Genomic DNA, 16,369 nt, shown 5'->3' with positions numbered 1-16,369 from the left:
TCTTTTTTTCTTTTTAGTTTGTATTAGTTTGTATTGTTGCAACTGTAATTTTTAATCATTATATAAAAAAGAGAATGTGCTTCTGAGCATGTGTAGAATGCAAGTAATTATGATGGTGCAGGTCTCTTTGGAAAGAAAAAGAAGTAACGCTTGTAATATAGTTGACCTGAGTGCAGAGTACAGGCTTAACCCGCTATCAGGGAGTGCTAACAGGCAGCCCCATTATCCATTTCTTCCCAATTGCTCTAGAGGCTATTTGACCAAACTCATAGGTGCAAAGCAATGATACAATCTCCAACACGCCTTCTCATGATCTCAGGCACCCACTCATGATTCCTGTCCTCTCTTAGAATACCTGGAACTGGTCTCCAGGCAGTGGCTTGATCAGCGTATCTGCCACCATTTGTTCTGTAGGACAGTTCCACATGCTGATAAGAGCTTACTCTTGAACATCCCACACAGAGTACTATTTGCTGTCAGTATGCTTTATTCTTGGAATCCTTTCTTTTCATATGCCTTATCAGATATAAACAGCAAAACAAGACGCCTGATAAAAGGATATTACAACATGCCTGTTTCCTCCATTTGACTGAGTGGGAAGGGAACAGAGTTAATATGGGGATTTTTTTCATCACTAAATATTGCTGTTGTGCTGCATTGCTTGCATTTCAGTTATTTCAATACTTTTTATACGATGTGACTCTCAAGCATAGTTACTACCTTAACATGTGGAGCAATTTGCAATTTGTGGCCAGTTCTTTGCATTTCCATAATTTGCCATAATTCAAGGATTTCTAAGAACATCTCCATATGATAGTTTTAGTCTTCCCAGTCTTGGCCTTTGAAGATTAAAAAAAAAAGAACTGAGGCATAAGAATACGTGTTTAGGAATTCAGACAAATTGTTGCTTACATGAAAAATAAATATGGAAGAAAGCCTCAAATGTTACATTCTGATAATGGAACAGATTTTGTCAATGGGCAGTTTCATGAGAGATCTCTTCCCTTTACAGTAGAACAAAATGGAGAAATAGAGGATCATTCTCCGCTGGACACATGATAGTTGACTCGGGCCTGGATCAAAGCTTGTTGGGAGAAGCTGTTTCAGCAGCTAACTACCTTCAAAACACTACCACAAAAACCATAGCTGGGCATCCAGTGATTTTCTTTTCTTTTTGAATGGGACATGCTGTTTCTTTCAGTACTTACTTGATTTGCTGCTGTAATGTGACTTTTTTTTCCCTAGTAAAATGACTAATTTAGTAAAGCAAAGATTCTACAGAAATTGAAGTTAAGTGAGGAAAATGGAAACGTGTTCATCTCAGTAGAAAGTGCTTTCTGGCCTGGCTTTTTGGTCTTTAGCAGTGTGCTAATGCTAAATGCTTGATGTTTAGTGGCTAAGTCAGCAAAGACATGTGAATAGCTGTTTTGATCTAAGCTGCTTGAGGGTACGATTATTATTGATTATTTATTTATTTTCTACCCTGCCTTTATTATTTTTATAAATACCTCAAGGCAGCTAACATACCTAATACTCCCTCCTCCTATTTTCCCCACAACAACCACCCTGTGAGGTGGGTTGGGCTGAGAGTGAGTGACTGGGCCAAGGTCACCCAGCCACCTTTCATGCCTAAGGCGGGGCTAGAACGCACAGTCTCCTGGTTTCTAGCCCAGCACCTTAACCACTAGAAAAACAAAAAAAGGTGTTTAGAAAAAAGGTATAATTTTCACCCAGTAATGGGATAGTTAAAATTTTTATGAAATAGAGAAGAAGAAAAAATGCTGAAGCATGGACACTTACGCTCATTTCCTGTCATTTCTCAAATACTGGGTCATGATCAGACTCACTTATATTCCTGGTGTAAATACTACATGTTTTTTTCTCCTTTCATCTTCTCATTTTAATATATTTTTATTTTAATATTTTGAGTTATTTTAATATAACATGCAGAAGCCAATGTGATATCTCCTTAGTCTGAACAGTCGAAGTGCATTCTTGCCTTCAGCCCCATTCTCTGTGGCAAGTTGTTTTCATCTTTCACACTCTAGTTACAAACAAAGATGTAACTAATTTTAACAAGTTATTGACTATCCTTCTCCTGATACGTTTGTAATGCTATCTACATCATTGCTGATACATGTCTTGGGAATATTTTTGCCTTTCAGGCTCGAAGACAGTGGCCACGGACACATAGACAAATTAACATGAACCATTATGCCAATAAGAAAAGTGCAGCAGAAAGTATGCTGGATATTGCTTTGCTCATGGCCAATGCATCCCAACTGAAAGCTGTAATGGAACAAGGACCCACCTTCTCATTTTATGTTCCGCTGATTGTCCTTATCAGCATCTCACTTGCACTTCAGGTTGGAGTTGGTGTGCTCCTAATATTCCTTGGTATGTATGGCAACATAAATTATTGCTTATTTTGTGCCATAGCATTACTGTTTATGGTACTGTTTCCATTTTAATAGAGAAATATCTTTTAAAAAGTATTTTATAACTCCCCTTTTATAGGCTCAGATTTTTTTAAAAAAACTTATTAGTCCTTTTTAGGTGTTACTTTCCATGTGGATGTTGTTGGCAGAGTGCTAGAAAGCCTTTGGCCCAGGAGAGATCAGAAAAGTCACACACCAGGCATTTCTATAAAAATAATTTTATTTACAGAAAACAAACATATTTAAAGGCTGTTTGCTGAGAGGAGAGATTTCTCTCAGCTGCATATTCTCTGCAAGCCTACATAGAAGGGAAACTGAAACTAAAACAAGTTCAGGCAAGTTCCTCCCTTAGGCAATGCAACCATTAACACATGAAAAGGGGACAATTAAATTCACCCGCTTCACCCCGCCAAAATGATTAGTTACCATAGTAACCTTAATCTGTAGTAGAAAACATATTAACAGATGTAACTGTGGAGGTGAAGAGTAGGGACATGGCCCCATCAGTGCATCCTACATGGGTCCATACCTAATTCCCAAAGAATTAAAAGGAAGGCTACCATGCATGCACAAACTTGCCCCATCATTTTGAATCCTTTACCATCAGCCAATCGGATAACCTACCAAGGAAAGACCTATACAGGTGCAGCAGGCTTACTTTCATAGATGTTCATCCCAACGTAGAGAGTGGATCCAGCCAAGCTCACAGTGATGGAGGCAGAACCATTGGCCAGACTCTCCTAAGAATTTGCTTCTGGCAATAGAAAATCTAGTTATTAATAAGAGCAAAGTTGGCAATAAATCCTTCTCTTTTGAAAACTGCATTTATTTATACGGTTGCCCATCTCGCAGATGTGACTCTGGGCAGCTAACAACAACACGTTAAAAATAACACAAAAAGTAATTTCCACAAAACATTTTAAAAAAGACCTACAGTGGTCTCCAAGAACAAACCCAATAAGCACTGTACAATACAATAACATCTTACCTCCCAGGCCATCTAACCTCCCAACCCCCATGTCCTGGAGCTCATCCAGGTCTTCAGCAATTTGCCAAAGTCTGGCAGGGTCAGGACCACTCTAATCTCTGGGATATGGTAATGCTTTTCAAAGGAAGATATACATTTGAGACTTGTGTACTGCTTATCCCAAGTATACAGGAGGAGGAATGAGTAGAGTGTTTCATAAAAGAGTATTTTATATATAGTGTCATATAAAAGTCTTCACATTGTGTAATTCTGAGAAAGCATTTGATGGGAGTAATGATGCAGTAGTAATACATAGTAAGTATATAAAGGCTTGGCTCAAAGACTTTTTAGCTTCCTGAACAATTTTTCAGGAAAATAATACAAAATATCTCATGGGAGAGAAAAGATCTCCCTGTATCTTCCCAATTTTCTTCTAGTATTTCTCATCTCCATTTTCAAAGTTCAATGTGCATGAGCGACATTGTTTGGTTTACTTGTACAGTTTCCCATATGATGGAATTATTAACTAAAAATGATACCAATCCTTCCTGCCATATCAGGGAGAGCTAGGAACAGAGTAACCATCTTATCAGAAACCTACAAGGCTCATGACAGAGGTGAATGCAGAGGCAGTACATCAGGAATATGGGTTTTTCCTTCCAAGTCAGTTTTATTGGTTTAAAAGGAAGGGAATTAATCCCTCCCAGGCCAACACACGTAAGATGCTGTCTTAGAGCCATAATAAGGAATATTCCCAGCTTCTCTTGACCCATTCTTCAACACAGTTCCTTCTGCTGTCCAATATTAGAGATAATTGGTCTTGGAGCTTTCTGTGCCTGCTAGGAAGACAGCCTCAAAACAGAACCCTCTCTCCAAGGGTAAACATCTTTCTGCCTTTGGTTGGATCCCCTAGATGTCCACCCTGAGGCTGTAGAATTGTAATATAATCATCAACTCTATGGGATTGCAGGCTAAAAATAATCTATTTCCTCAGGGATCATAGATTATCATTCATTTGCTCTGGGAAATTATACATTTGGTAGAAGATTATACATATTAACTTTTGTTTCTGAGAAGTAATTTTTAGCTCAGGAATTGCATAGAAACCTAAGAATGACATTTTTAACCCAATTTATAGACTGAATTATACTTGTCTTCTACCAGGAAGAGTGTTACAAGTATTTTAAGTACACTGTCATTTTCTGCATACATACATAGCTTTCTTTGGGGTTATGCATTAAATTGTATTGTATTAGGAAATCAAAATGAAAAGTAGTCATCTAGTGTTTGGAAGCAGGCAGAAGTAAAGATGTAGCTTATATGCCAACAACTTGAAGTTATATAACTCAAGAACTTGTGCAGAACAGCCCTGCTGAATCAGTCTAAAGGCCTTTCAGGTGCAGCATTCTTGTCCCATATGAGCTCACCAGACGCTAATGGGAAGCCACAAGAGGACCAGGAAGGTGATGGTACTCTCCAACTCATATTTTTCAGAACTCGTATAAATTATGTCTCTTATCCATCAATTATTAGAAGTTTTGTTTTTTTCCACTAATTAATCAGTCCCATGCATACTTTCATAAACACATATCATTTTCTCTTTTACTTACTTCTTTTTCCTAAATTGAAATATCTCAACTACTGTACCTCAATGGGATGTTGCTCCAATCCTCTGAAAATTCTAATTGCCCTTTTGTATAGAATATTATTTTTAAGGCAAAGCAAACAAAATTATATAAAACATTTCAAATATAGTCACAATACAAACTTGCATAAATGGATTGTGATTTTGTCTTAAGAATCTTCTTTCCACTGAGAAATGAAGTCACGAAGAGTCGGAAGCGACTGAACGAATAAACAACAACACATCCTTAATATTTTATTTTATTATTACATAATTACTTTTTTATTCCTAGTCAGTCATTAATACTTTACCTCTTATCAGTATACAATGAAGTTGGATTATTTTACCCAATACGTATTAATATTTTGTTGTTGTTTATTCATTTAGTTGCTTCCGACTCTTCGTGACTTCATGGACCAGCCCACGCCAGAGCTTCCTGTCAGTCGTCAACACCCCCAGCTCCCCCACGGATGAGTCCGTCACCTCTAGAATATCATCCATCCACCTTGCCCTTGGTCGGCCCCTCTTCCTTTTGCCTTCCACTCTCCCCAGCATCAGCATCTTCTCCAGGGTGTCCTGTCTTCTCATTAGGTGGCCAAAGCATTTCAGTTTTGCCTTTAATATCATTCCCTCAAGTGAGCAGTCTGGCTTTATTTCCTGGAGAATGGACTGGTTTGATCTTGCAGTCCAAGGCACTCTCAGAATTTTCCTCCAACACCACAGTTCCAAAGCATCTATCTTCCTTCTCTCAGCCTTCCTTATGGTCCAGCTCTCGCAGCCATACGTTACTACGGGGAACACCATTGCTTTAACTATGCGGACCTTTGTTGTCAGTGTGATGTCTCTGCTCTTAACTATTTTATCGAGATTTGTCATTGCTCTTCTCCCAAGGATTAAGCGTCTTCTGATTTCCTGACTGCAGTCGGCATCTGCAGTAATCTTTGCACCTAGGAATACAAAGTCTTTCACTGCTTCTACATTTTCTCCCTCTATTTGCCAGTTATCAATCAAGCTGGTTGCCATAATCTTGGTTTTTTTGAGGTTTAGCTGCAAGCCAGCTTTTGCACTTTCTTCTTTCACCTTCATCATAAGGCTCCTCAGTTCCTCTTCGCTTTCAGCCATCAAAGTGGTATCATCTGCATATCTGAGATTGTTAATGTTTCCTCCAGCGATTTTAACTCCAGCCTTGGATTCCTCAAGCCCAGCTTGTCGCATGATGTGTTCTGCGTACAAGTTGAATAGGTAGGGTGAGAGTATACAGCCCTGCCATACTCCTTTCCCAATCTTAAACCAGTCCGTTGTTCCGTGGTCTGTTCTTACTGTTGCTACTTGGTCATTATACAGATTCTTCAGGAGGCATACAAGATGACTTGGTATCCCCCTACCACTAAGAACTTGCCACAATTTGTTATGGTCCACACAGTCAAAGGCTTTAGAATAGTCAATAAAACAGAAATAGATGTTTTTCTGAAACTCCCTGGCTTTTTCCATTATCCAGCGGATATTGGCAATTTGGTCCCTAGTTCCTCTGCCTTTTCTAAACCCAGCTTGTACATCTGGCAATTTTTGCTCCATGAATTGCTGAAGTCTACCTTGCAGGATCTTGAGCATTACCTTACTGGCATGTGAAATGAGTGCCACTGTTCGATAGTTTGAACATTCTTTAGTGTTTCCCTTTTTTGGTATGGGGATATAAGTTGATTTTTTCCAGCCTGATGGCCATTCTTGTGTTTTCCAAATATGCTGGCATATAGCATGCATTACCTTGACAGCATCATCTTGCAAGATTTTGAACAGTTCAGCTGGGATGCCATCGTCTCCTGCTGCCTTGTTATTAGCAATGCTTCTTAAGGCCCATTCAACCTCACTCTTCAGGATGTCTGGCTCTAGCTCACTGACCACACCATCAAAGCTATCCCCGATATTGTTATCCTTCCTATACAGGTCTTCTGTATATTCTTGCCACCTTTTCTTGATCTCTTCTTCTTCTGTTAGGTCCTTGCCATCTTTGTTTTTGATCATACCCATTTTTGCCTGGAATTCACCTCCAATGTTTCTAATTTTCTGGAAGAGGTCTCTTGTCCTTCCTATTCTATTGTCTTCTTCCACTTCCGTGCATTGCTTGTTTAAAAATAATTCCTTATGTCTTCTGGCTAACCTCTGGAATTTTGCATTTAACTGGGCATATCTCTGCCTCTCACTGTTGCCTTTTGCTTTCCTTCTTTCTTGGGCTACTTCTAGTGTCTCAGCAGACAGCCATTTTGCCTTCTTGGTTTTCTCTTTCTTTGGGATGTATTTTGTTGCCGCCTCCTGAACAATGTTGCGAACTTCTGTCCATAGTTCTTCCGGGACCCTATCTACTAAGTCCAGTCCCTTAAATCTATTCTTCACCTCCACTGCATATTCCTTAGGAATATTAGTGAGCTCATATCTAGCTGATCTGTGGGTCTTCCCTAATCTCTTCTTCCATGAAGTCACGAAGAGTCGGAAGCGACTAAATGAATAAACAACAAATAGATGTCCGCCACCTTTGGCTGCAAAGGATTTAGTCAATCTGATTTCAGTGTTGTCCATCTGGTGAAGTCCATGTATAAAGCCGTCTCTTAGGTTGTTGGAAGAGAGTGTTTGTTATGCAGAGTGAGTTGTCTTGGCAAAATTCTATCAGCCTATGTCCTGCTTCGTTTTGTTCTCCCAGGCCATGCTTACCTGTAACTCCAGGTGTCGTTTGACTGCCCACCTTAGCATTCCAGTCTCCCATGATGAAAATAACATCTCTTTTAGGCGTGTTGTCCAGTAGGTGCTGCAGATCCTCATAGAACTGCTCTACTTCAGCTTCTTCAGCATCTGTGATTGGGGCATATATTTGGATCACTGTGATGTTAGATGGCTTGCCCTGAATTCGAATTGAGATCATTCTATCGTTTTTTGGATTGTATCCAAGCACTTAGCCACTTTACTATTAATTATGAAGGCTACTCCATTTCTTCTGTGGTCCTCTTGTCCACAGTAGTAGATCTGGTGGTCATTTGATGTGTAGTGGCCCATTCCAGTCCATTTCAGTTCACTGATGCCCAAAATGTCTATCTTAATCTTGACATCTCACCAATAACCACATCCAATTTGCCCTGGCTCATAGATCTTACATTCCAGGTTCCAATGGTGTGTTGATCCTTAGAACATCGGATTTGCCGTTCACCACCAGCACCGTCAGCCGCTAGCCGTCCTTTTGGCTTTGAGCTAGCTGCGTCATCACATCTGGGGCTAGTTGAACTCATCCTCTGTTCCTCCCCAGTAGCATTTTGACCACCTTTCGACCTGGGAGTCTCATCTTCCGATGGTATACCGACATATCTCTGGTTGTACTGATCCATTTAGTTTTCACGGCAAGAATACTGGGGTGGGTTGCCATTACCTTCCCCAGGGATCACATTTAGTCTGACCTGTCTGTCATGTCCTTCCCGTCTTGGGTGGCCCTTCACGGTTTAGCTCATGGCATCATTGAGGTGCTCAAGCTCCAGCACCACAACAAGGTAACGATCCTTTGCTGAAGACGTGTTAATATATTTACCCCTAATTGCCCAGTTCTCCTACCATTGGAAAAGTAGACCCCAAGATCAGTGCAGATTTGAGCAAATTCTGTCCATGAAGTTCTTCACAAATACATTTGTGTTGCTTCAATGAATTGGGACATAACTGATTTTTCACACTGACAAGGTCCAGATCCTTAAATACCCACCAAAATTCTGCTGAATGGTTTGTGGTGGATGCAGTAGTGGAGGCAAAAAGATAATATTTTCTGCCATACTTGCCATGTGGTTGATTGGTGATAATGCACTCTCACCTGTGGTCAGTCATATTTGCACTGAGTCCTCCACCATCTGTACTCCAGCTAAGTAGGTGGTGGCACTGCTGTTGCAGAGGGCTCTGGATAAAGCAGATGATTAGGAACACTTTTTAAGATTTGATGTTATATTGGCCAAAATTGTCTAGTAAATAAGGTGTTACATTTCTACCCTGGTATAGGAAATGGTCTTAATAGCTTGTTAGTTATTTTTGATAGGTACATAATATCATATATCTGAGTTGTTTTAGAGCTCTTTAGAAGTAGTATTTAGAACCTGGTGCATGGTTTCAGATTCTCAGTAATGTCTAGTACTTCATCTCAGCTGTCCTTTCTTCTTCCCTTAGGCACTACTTTTTCAGCCTAATTGAGCTTCTGTTATTCTGGCTCTGAGTAACCTCCATGTATCGTGGAAAGAATGGTCTCTGATCTTATTCTTTGAGCTTCTTCTTTTTTTTTGCCAACACCTTCCTTACTTAAATGTTCCTCTTTCAAAGTGAAATGTGACTGAAGACTGTTTTAGACTTCATAGATAATTTTATAGATCAAACAACTTGTCTAAAGTCTTGTGCACCAATTCAGTTTGAATCTATAGTTGCCTTCCCATTGATAATTTCTATAGCCAATTATTCTATGTCAGATGTAAAGAGTATTTTAAAAGGTCACCTCTCTGATGATAATTAAGGCTAGCCATCCTTTGCCTGCCTTTATAGATTTCATTCTCTCTTACAAAATCATCTTCAGACTTTTGGTCAGTATGTCCCACTATAAATTATTTTTCAGGTCTGGTATTATCACAGAAGGGGTCCCAGAAGTCATCTAGTTCAATTTTTTACTTGGTTCATCATCTGCAGTGATTCTATGTGGGAATATTATCTTCTTGAGGTTTCTAGATTATTAGTCCTTGTGCCTTCTTTAATTTTTTTTTAATCCATTCAATTGTGTCCAATTCTTGGAGACTGCCTGGACAAGTCCCTGCAGTTTTCTTGGCAAGGTTTTTCAGAAGTGGTTTGCCATTGCCTCCTTCCTAGGGCTGAGAGAGAGCAACTGGCCCAAGGTCACCCAGCTGTCTTGTGCCTAAGGTGGGACTGGAAGTCATGGTCTCCCAGCTTCTAGCCTGATGCCTTAACCACTACACCAAACTGGCTCTCATACTCTTTAATGTACAGAGCATTAAATTCCCTGATTGTCACAAGTAGCTCGACCCAGATGTGAATGCAGTCTCAGAGGGGATGTTCTCTGTGTTACATATCCACACCTAGACCTCCAGAGACAGCTTTCAAAGGACATGGATGCTTCATCCACACTAATAGTGAAACATGCCTTTCAAATACTTTATACAGATCCAGTGAATACTGTAACACCAGGAGGGAGGGAATCGTCGGGGGGATGACAAAATGTGCCCTAACAGGCATCTCAGTGGTGACATATTCTTGGTATAAAGACAGTGTCATGGTCCCTGTTCCAATGTTCCTGAAAAATATCGTAACCTGTTCCCATGCCATGCTGGTGCTGACATGGGTTGCTGTCCGGGAGGGGGCTGCTCCTGTTCCTTGCACCAGGCTGCGATGCGAGGAGTGAAGAATGCATGTTTGGGTTATCTTGCCTGGTCAAGGACATTTCCCACAGACTGGAAGGAACCGTTAGGGGCACCTGCAGGGAATGGAATTGTACTGACTCTGGGGGGAGGGACTGGGCACTGCTTGGGTTTTTACTGGGAGAAATCCCGCACTTTTACTATTCTCAGCTTTGCTTGTGATCCTGCATACTATTCATTATTAAATCAGATATTCATGAAAGTCTTGTGTGAGTCTGATAGTGATTTTGAATAGGCAATCATTACAGAGAGGTTGAGGGTGGGAAATTGATAAAATTGACACAATTGTCTTTATACATTGCTCACAATCATAGGAAAGTAATATGAATGATGTTTCTTGCATTGATTATTCTGAGTTATGATGTTGAGTGGCCTCCAATATACAGTGGTAGCCTTTTCTTTTGTTCTTTCTTGGTTACTTCATTTAGAAGACATTGGCTTGTCAATAGTCCTGTAAATTGTAGGGTAAAAGGGGGAGGAGCAAAGTGGTCACCTTAACTGCCAGAATGGTTTTTCTGCCTCTTTTGTTCCTCCTTTCACAGCGGCATCCTTTGATCATGTTCCAAGTCCATGTTTTTGCAGTTGGATCGTATGTTCTTTTTTCTTCTGCCTTTTAGATTGTGAGGGCTGGGAGTGGTGTGTAACTCTCTGTTTTCCTATATTTTCAGGCTGAGGGAGAACAGGAGGAGAACAGATACTGATTTTTATTGCTGTGATCATAAAGATCAAATGAACTTCAGCTCACTTGAAAATGTCAGGACTTCTTGCCCAGATTAATGTTTAAAGATAGAAAAAGAATGTGATGAATGATTTATCATTTGGGTGAAGAATGTGTGGAAAGTCTTCTTTTGGATGCACTATAAATCAGGGGCATTGAGGAGGTGGTGTGTCAGAAACACTATGATGGAATATATATGTTATTTCTGGTAGCTTTTAATAGACCTTTGCTAATTAGCACTAAATGATGATTTTTTTATACTTTGATTATTGAGAAGGGATGAAATATGGGAAGAAGAGATTAATTTTTTCCTTTTTTTACTAGAGAAGGTGTTAAATTACTAAAATGGTTTATACTTGTCTGGAGCAAGGGGGAGGTCATCTTTTTGTTGTTGTTTATTCATTTAGTTGCTTCCAACTCTTCGTGACTTCATGGACCAGCCCACGCCAGAGCTTCCTGTCGGTCATCAACACCCCCAGCTCCCCCAGGGACGAGTCCGTCACCTCTAGAATATCATCCATCCATCTTGCCCTTGGTCGGCCCCTCTTCCTTTTGCCTTCCACTCTCCCTAGCATCAGCATCTTCTCCAGGGTGTCCTCTCTTCTCATTATGTGGCCAAAGTATTTCAGTTTTGCCTTTAATATCATTCCCTCAAGTGAGCAGTCTGGCTTGATTTCCTGGAGGATGGACTGGTTTGATCTTCTTGCAGTCCAAGGCACTCTCAGAATTTTCCTCCAACACCACAGTTCCAAAGCATCGATCTTCCTTCGCTCAGCCTTCCTTATGGTCCAGCTCTCGCAGCCATATGTTACTACGGGGAACACCATTGCTTTAACTATGCGGGCCTTTGTTGTCAGTGTGAAGTCTCTGCTCTTAACTATTTTACCGAGATTTCTCATTGCTCTTCTCCCAAGGATTAATCTGCAGTAATCTTTGCACCTAGGAATACAAAGTCTTTCACTGCTTCTACATTTTCTCCCTCTATTTGCCAGTTATCAATCAAGCTGGTTGCCATAACCTTGGTTTTTTTGAGGTTTAGCTGCAAGCCAGATTTTGCACTTCCTTCTTTCACCTTCATCATAAGGCTCCTCAGTTCCTCTTCACTTTCAGCCATCAAAGTGGTATCATCTGCATATCTGAGATTGTTAATGTTTCTTCCAGAGATTTTAACTCCAGCCTTGGATTCCTCAAGCCCAGCTTGTCGCATGATGTGTTCTGCATACAAGTTGAATAGGTAGGGTGAGAGTATACAGCCCTGCCGTACTCCTTTCCCAATCTTAAACCAGTCTGTTGTTCCGTGGTCTGTTCTTACTGTTGCTACTTGGTCGTTATACAGATTCTTCAGGAGGCATACAAGATGACTTGGTATCCCCATACCGCTAAGAACTTGCCACAATTTGTTATGGTCCACACAGTCAAAGGCTTTAGAATAGTCAATAAAACAGAAATAGATGTTTTTCTGAAACTCCCTGGCTTTTTCCATTATCCAGCGGATATTGGCAATTTGGTCTCTAGTTCCTCTGCCTTTTCTAAACCCAGCTTGTACATCTGGCAATTCTTGCTCCATGAATTGCTGAAGTCTACCTTGCAGGATCTTGAGCATTACCTTACTGGCATGTGAAATGAGTGCCACTGTTCGATAGTTTGAACATTCTTTAGTGTTTCCCTTTTTTGGTATGGGGATATAAGTTGATTTTTTCCAATCTGATGGCCATTCTTGTGTTTTCCAAATTTGCTGGCATATAGCATGCATTACCTTGACAGCATCATCTTGCAAGATTTTGAACAGTTCAGCTGGGATGCCGTCGTCTCCTGCTGCCTTGTTATTAGCAATGCTTCTTAAGGCCCACTCAACCTCACTCTTCAGGATGTCTGGCTCTAGCTCACTGACCACACCGTCAAAGCTATCCCCGATATTGTTATCCTTCCTATACAGGTCTTCTGTATATTCTTGCCACCTTTTCTTGATCTCTTCTTCTTCTGTTAGGTCCTTGCCATCTTTGTTTTTGATCATACCCATTTTTGCCTGGAATTTACCTCCAATGTTTCTAATTTTCTGGAAGAGGTCTCTTGTCCTTCCTATTCTATTGTCTTCTTTCACTTCCGCGCATTGCTTGTTTAAAAATAATTCCTTATCTCTTCTGGCTAACCTCTGGAATTTTGCATTTAATTGGGCATATCTCCCCCTATCGCTGTTGCCTTTTGCTTTCCTTCTTTCTTGGGCTACTTCTAGTGTCTCAGCAGACAGCCATTTTGCCTTCTTGGTTTTCTCTTTCTTTGGGATGTATTTTGTTGCCGCCTCCTGAACAATGTTGCGAACTTCTGTCCATAGTTCTTCCGGGACCCTATCTACTAAGTCCAGTCCCTTAAATCTATTCTTCACCTCCACTGCATATTCCTTAGGAATATTAGTGAGCTCATATCTAGCTGATCTGTGGGTCTTCCCTAATCTCTTTAGACTGATCCTAAATTGTGCAAGAAGAAGTTCGTGATCTGAACTACAGTCAGCTCCAGGCCTTGTTTTTACTGATTGTAAGATGTCCGCCACCTTTGGCTGCAAAGGATGTAATCAATCTGATTTCGGTGTTGTCCATCTGGTGAAGTCCATGTATAAAGCCGTCTCTTAGGTTGTTGGAAGAGAGTGTTTGTTATGCAGAGTGAATTGTCTTGGCAAAATTCTATCAGCCTATGTCCTGCTTCATTTTGTTCTCCCAGGCCATACTTACCTGTAATTCGAGGTGTCATTTGACTGCCCACCTTAGCATTCCAGTCTCCTGTGATGAAAATAACATCTCTTTTAGGCGTGTTGTCCAGTAGGTGCTGCAGATCCTCATAGAACTGCTCTACTTCAGCTTCTTCAGCATTTGTGGTTGGGGCGTATATTTGGATCTCTGTGATGTTAGATGGCTTGCCCTGAATTTGAATTGGGATCATTCTGTCGTTTTTTGGGTTGTATCCAAGCACTGCTTTAGCCACTTTACTATTAATTATGAAGGCTACTCCATTTCTTCTGTGGTCCTCTTGTCCGCAGTAGTAGATCTGGTGGTCATTTGATGTGAAGTGGCCCATTCCAGTCCATTTCAGTTCACTGACACCCAGAATGTCTATCTTTAATCTTGACATCTCACCAATAACCACATCCAATTTGCCCTGGCTCATAGATCTTACATTCCAGGTTCCAATGGTGTGTTGATCCTTAGAACATCGGATTCGCCGTTCGCCAGCAGCACCGTCGGCCGCTAGCCGTCCTTTTGACTTTGAGCTAGCTGTGTCATCATGCCTGGGGCTAGTTGAGCTCATCCTCTGTTCCTCCCCAGTAGCATTTTGACCATCTTCCAACCTGGGGGTCTTATCTTCCGATGGTATACCGACATCTCTCTGGTTGTACTGATCCATTTAGTTTTCACGGCAAGAATACTGGGGTGGGTTGCCATTACCTTCCCCAGGGATCGCATTTAGTCTGACCTCTCTGTCATGACCTTCCCGTCTTGGGTGGCCCTTCACGGTTTAGCTCATGGCATCATTGAGGTGCTCAAGCCCCAGCACCACGACAAGGTAACGATCCTTTGCTGAAGGGTCATCTTTTACATATCCTCTTTTTCCTGTTCTTTTTCTTTTTTCTTTTCTTTTTTCTGTCTCTTTGCATTTCTCTTTTTCTTTACTTCTTATATTTTCTTAGCTTGTATTAGTCTTTTGTCTCTGTATTTGTAAACTCTAATAAAATTATTACATAAAAAAAGAAACATTTAAGATAGCAGCTGTGTCAGAGAGATCAAAGACCTGCCCCCTTTTTATGTCCTTTGTGACCCACGTAAAAAAGGATCGGACGTGAGCACCAACTTCACTTTTTTTACTCCCCACCCACCCAGGTGTCCCTGCTATAGATTTTATCTACAGAAAACCCTGTATTATTTACAAGAGCCTTCTTTTTGGAATGAAAGTGGAAATGAATAGTTTAGTCCTCACAAAATGAAGGAATTGAATTACTATAATATAATGCCTAACATTTCCTATCCATAAGAACAGTTTCAAGTTCAGCTTTATTGTGTAGCACCATGGTAATGAAACAGCCGAACTCTAATTCCCTCTGAAAGCTTAGAACTCAGCTTTGTTCATACAAACATTTGCATTTAACAAATATCTTCCACAACTCCAGCACTATGGAGAAATCACTGCATGCCAGCTCTAAAAGTGGATGCGTCTCTTAATTCCAGAGTCTGTTACTGCGCTGATTGTCCTTCCTTTCTGAAGAGCCTAGCCCTGGGGAAATACCCCAATCCGTTAATTTAACTGCAGTGCTGGCTCCTGGAAACTGAGTGGCAATTCTGTGATGTTTACGTTTCTGAATTTCATGAAGCTTACTTCCACTTTTTAGTTCTTGTGGTTTCAAGCATGAAGAAGTGAATAGTTTAGTCCTCACAAAATGAAAGGAATTGAATTACTATAATATAATGCCTGTCACAGCCAGGATCCACAGGGCTAGGTATGAACAGAATTCGTCCCTGACCCCAAAGCAACCCTCTTTGCCATTGTTATACAACAGGCACTTTTGACACTCAGGGAAACCAGTGCTAATAATACAGCTTGGGACGTCTGTTGCTTAATGGAACAAAGTAAAGAAATTCCCAACACCATTCTTGAGGCACAACTACATTCGTTATGGGGATTCCAGTCCGTATTTCCTGTAAATGTTATTTTTAAAATAAAATAAAATTTAATAAATAACCAAATTAAAATGTGGAACCATCACTGAGTACAAGTAGAAATTCTAAACATAATATTACAACAAAATATTAAAAGCGAAGTATGGCAAATAATAGCATAGCAAACAGCCCAAAGTGGATAAAAACCAACAAAATTGAGGGAAATCGAAGCATTGTCTCGTGAAGTGGCTCTGGAACTCTGCATAATCCTAGGATTAGGGATTCACATCTGAAGTGGGAAAGTTGCTTGGGGGTGTGTGTGTAAGTGAACTCATTGTACCTATTGGCACCTTAAGAAGCTGCACCTTTTTCTGGATTTGCTCTGTGGCTACACAGTCCCCAGAAAATACAGTTGAGTTAAGGAGATGATGATAGTGCAGCCTGCCAAATTGCTTCCTTAAGCATCCACAAAGAGCTTCAGACCAGAAAATGATTGTTTTATAGCTAAAAAATTCAAGATGGTGGCCATGAGGGTGCGACT

The 16,369-nt window shown here is 40.6% G+C and overlaps 1 protein-coding gene across 1 annotated transcript in view; it reads left to right on the top strand.

Moving 5' to 3' along the window:
* The window catches only part of NINJ1 (ninjurin 1), a 34,526-nt gene that overhangs the window by 13,663 nt on the left and 4,494 nt on the right, over positions 1–16,369 (top strand). The window contains exon 3 of the mRNA XM_063291794.1: positions 2,166–2,397. Within this exon, the coding sequence (XP_063147864.1) occupies positions 2,166–2,397 (232 nt within the window). The remainder of the gene's footprint in view (positions 1–2,165; positions 2,398–16,369) is intronic.

Source organism: Candoia aspera, chromosome 2, assembly GCF_035149785.1.
Source record: "Candoia aspera isolate rCanAsp1 chromosome 2, rCanAsp1.hap2, whole genome shotgun sequence".
Classification (NCBI taxonomy): Eukaryota; Metazoa; Chordata; class Lepidosauria; order Squamata; family Boidae; genus Candoia; species Candoia aspera.
The sequence above is the reverse complement of the archived record's forward strand: the minus strand, read 5'-3'. Positions and strand labels throughout refer to the sequence as shown.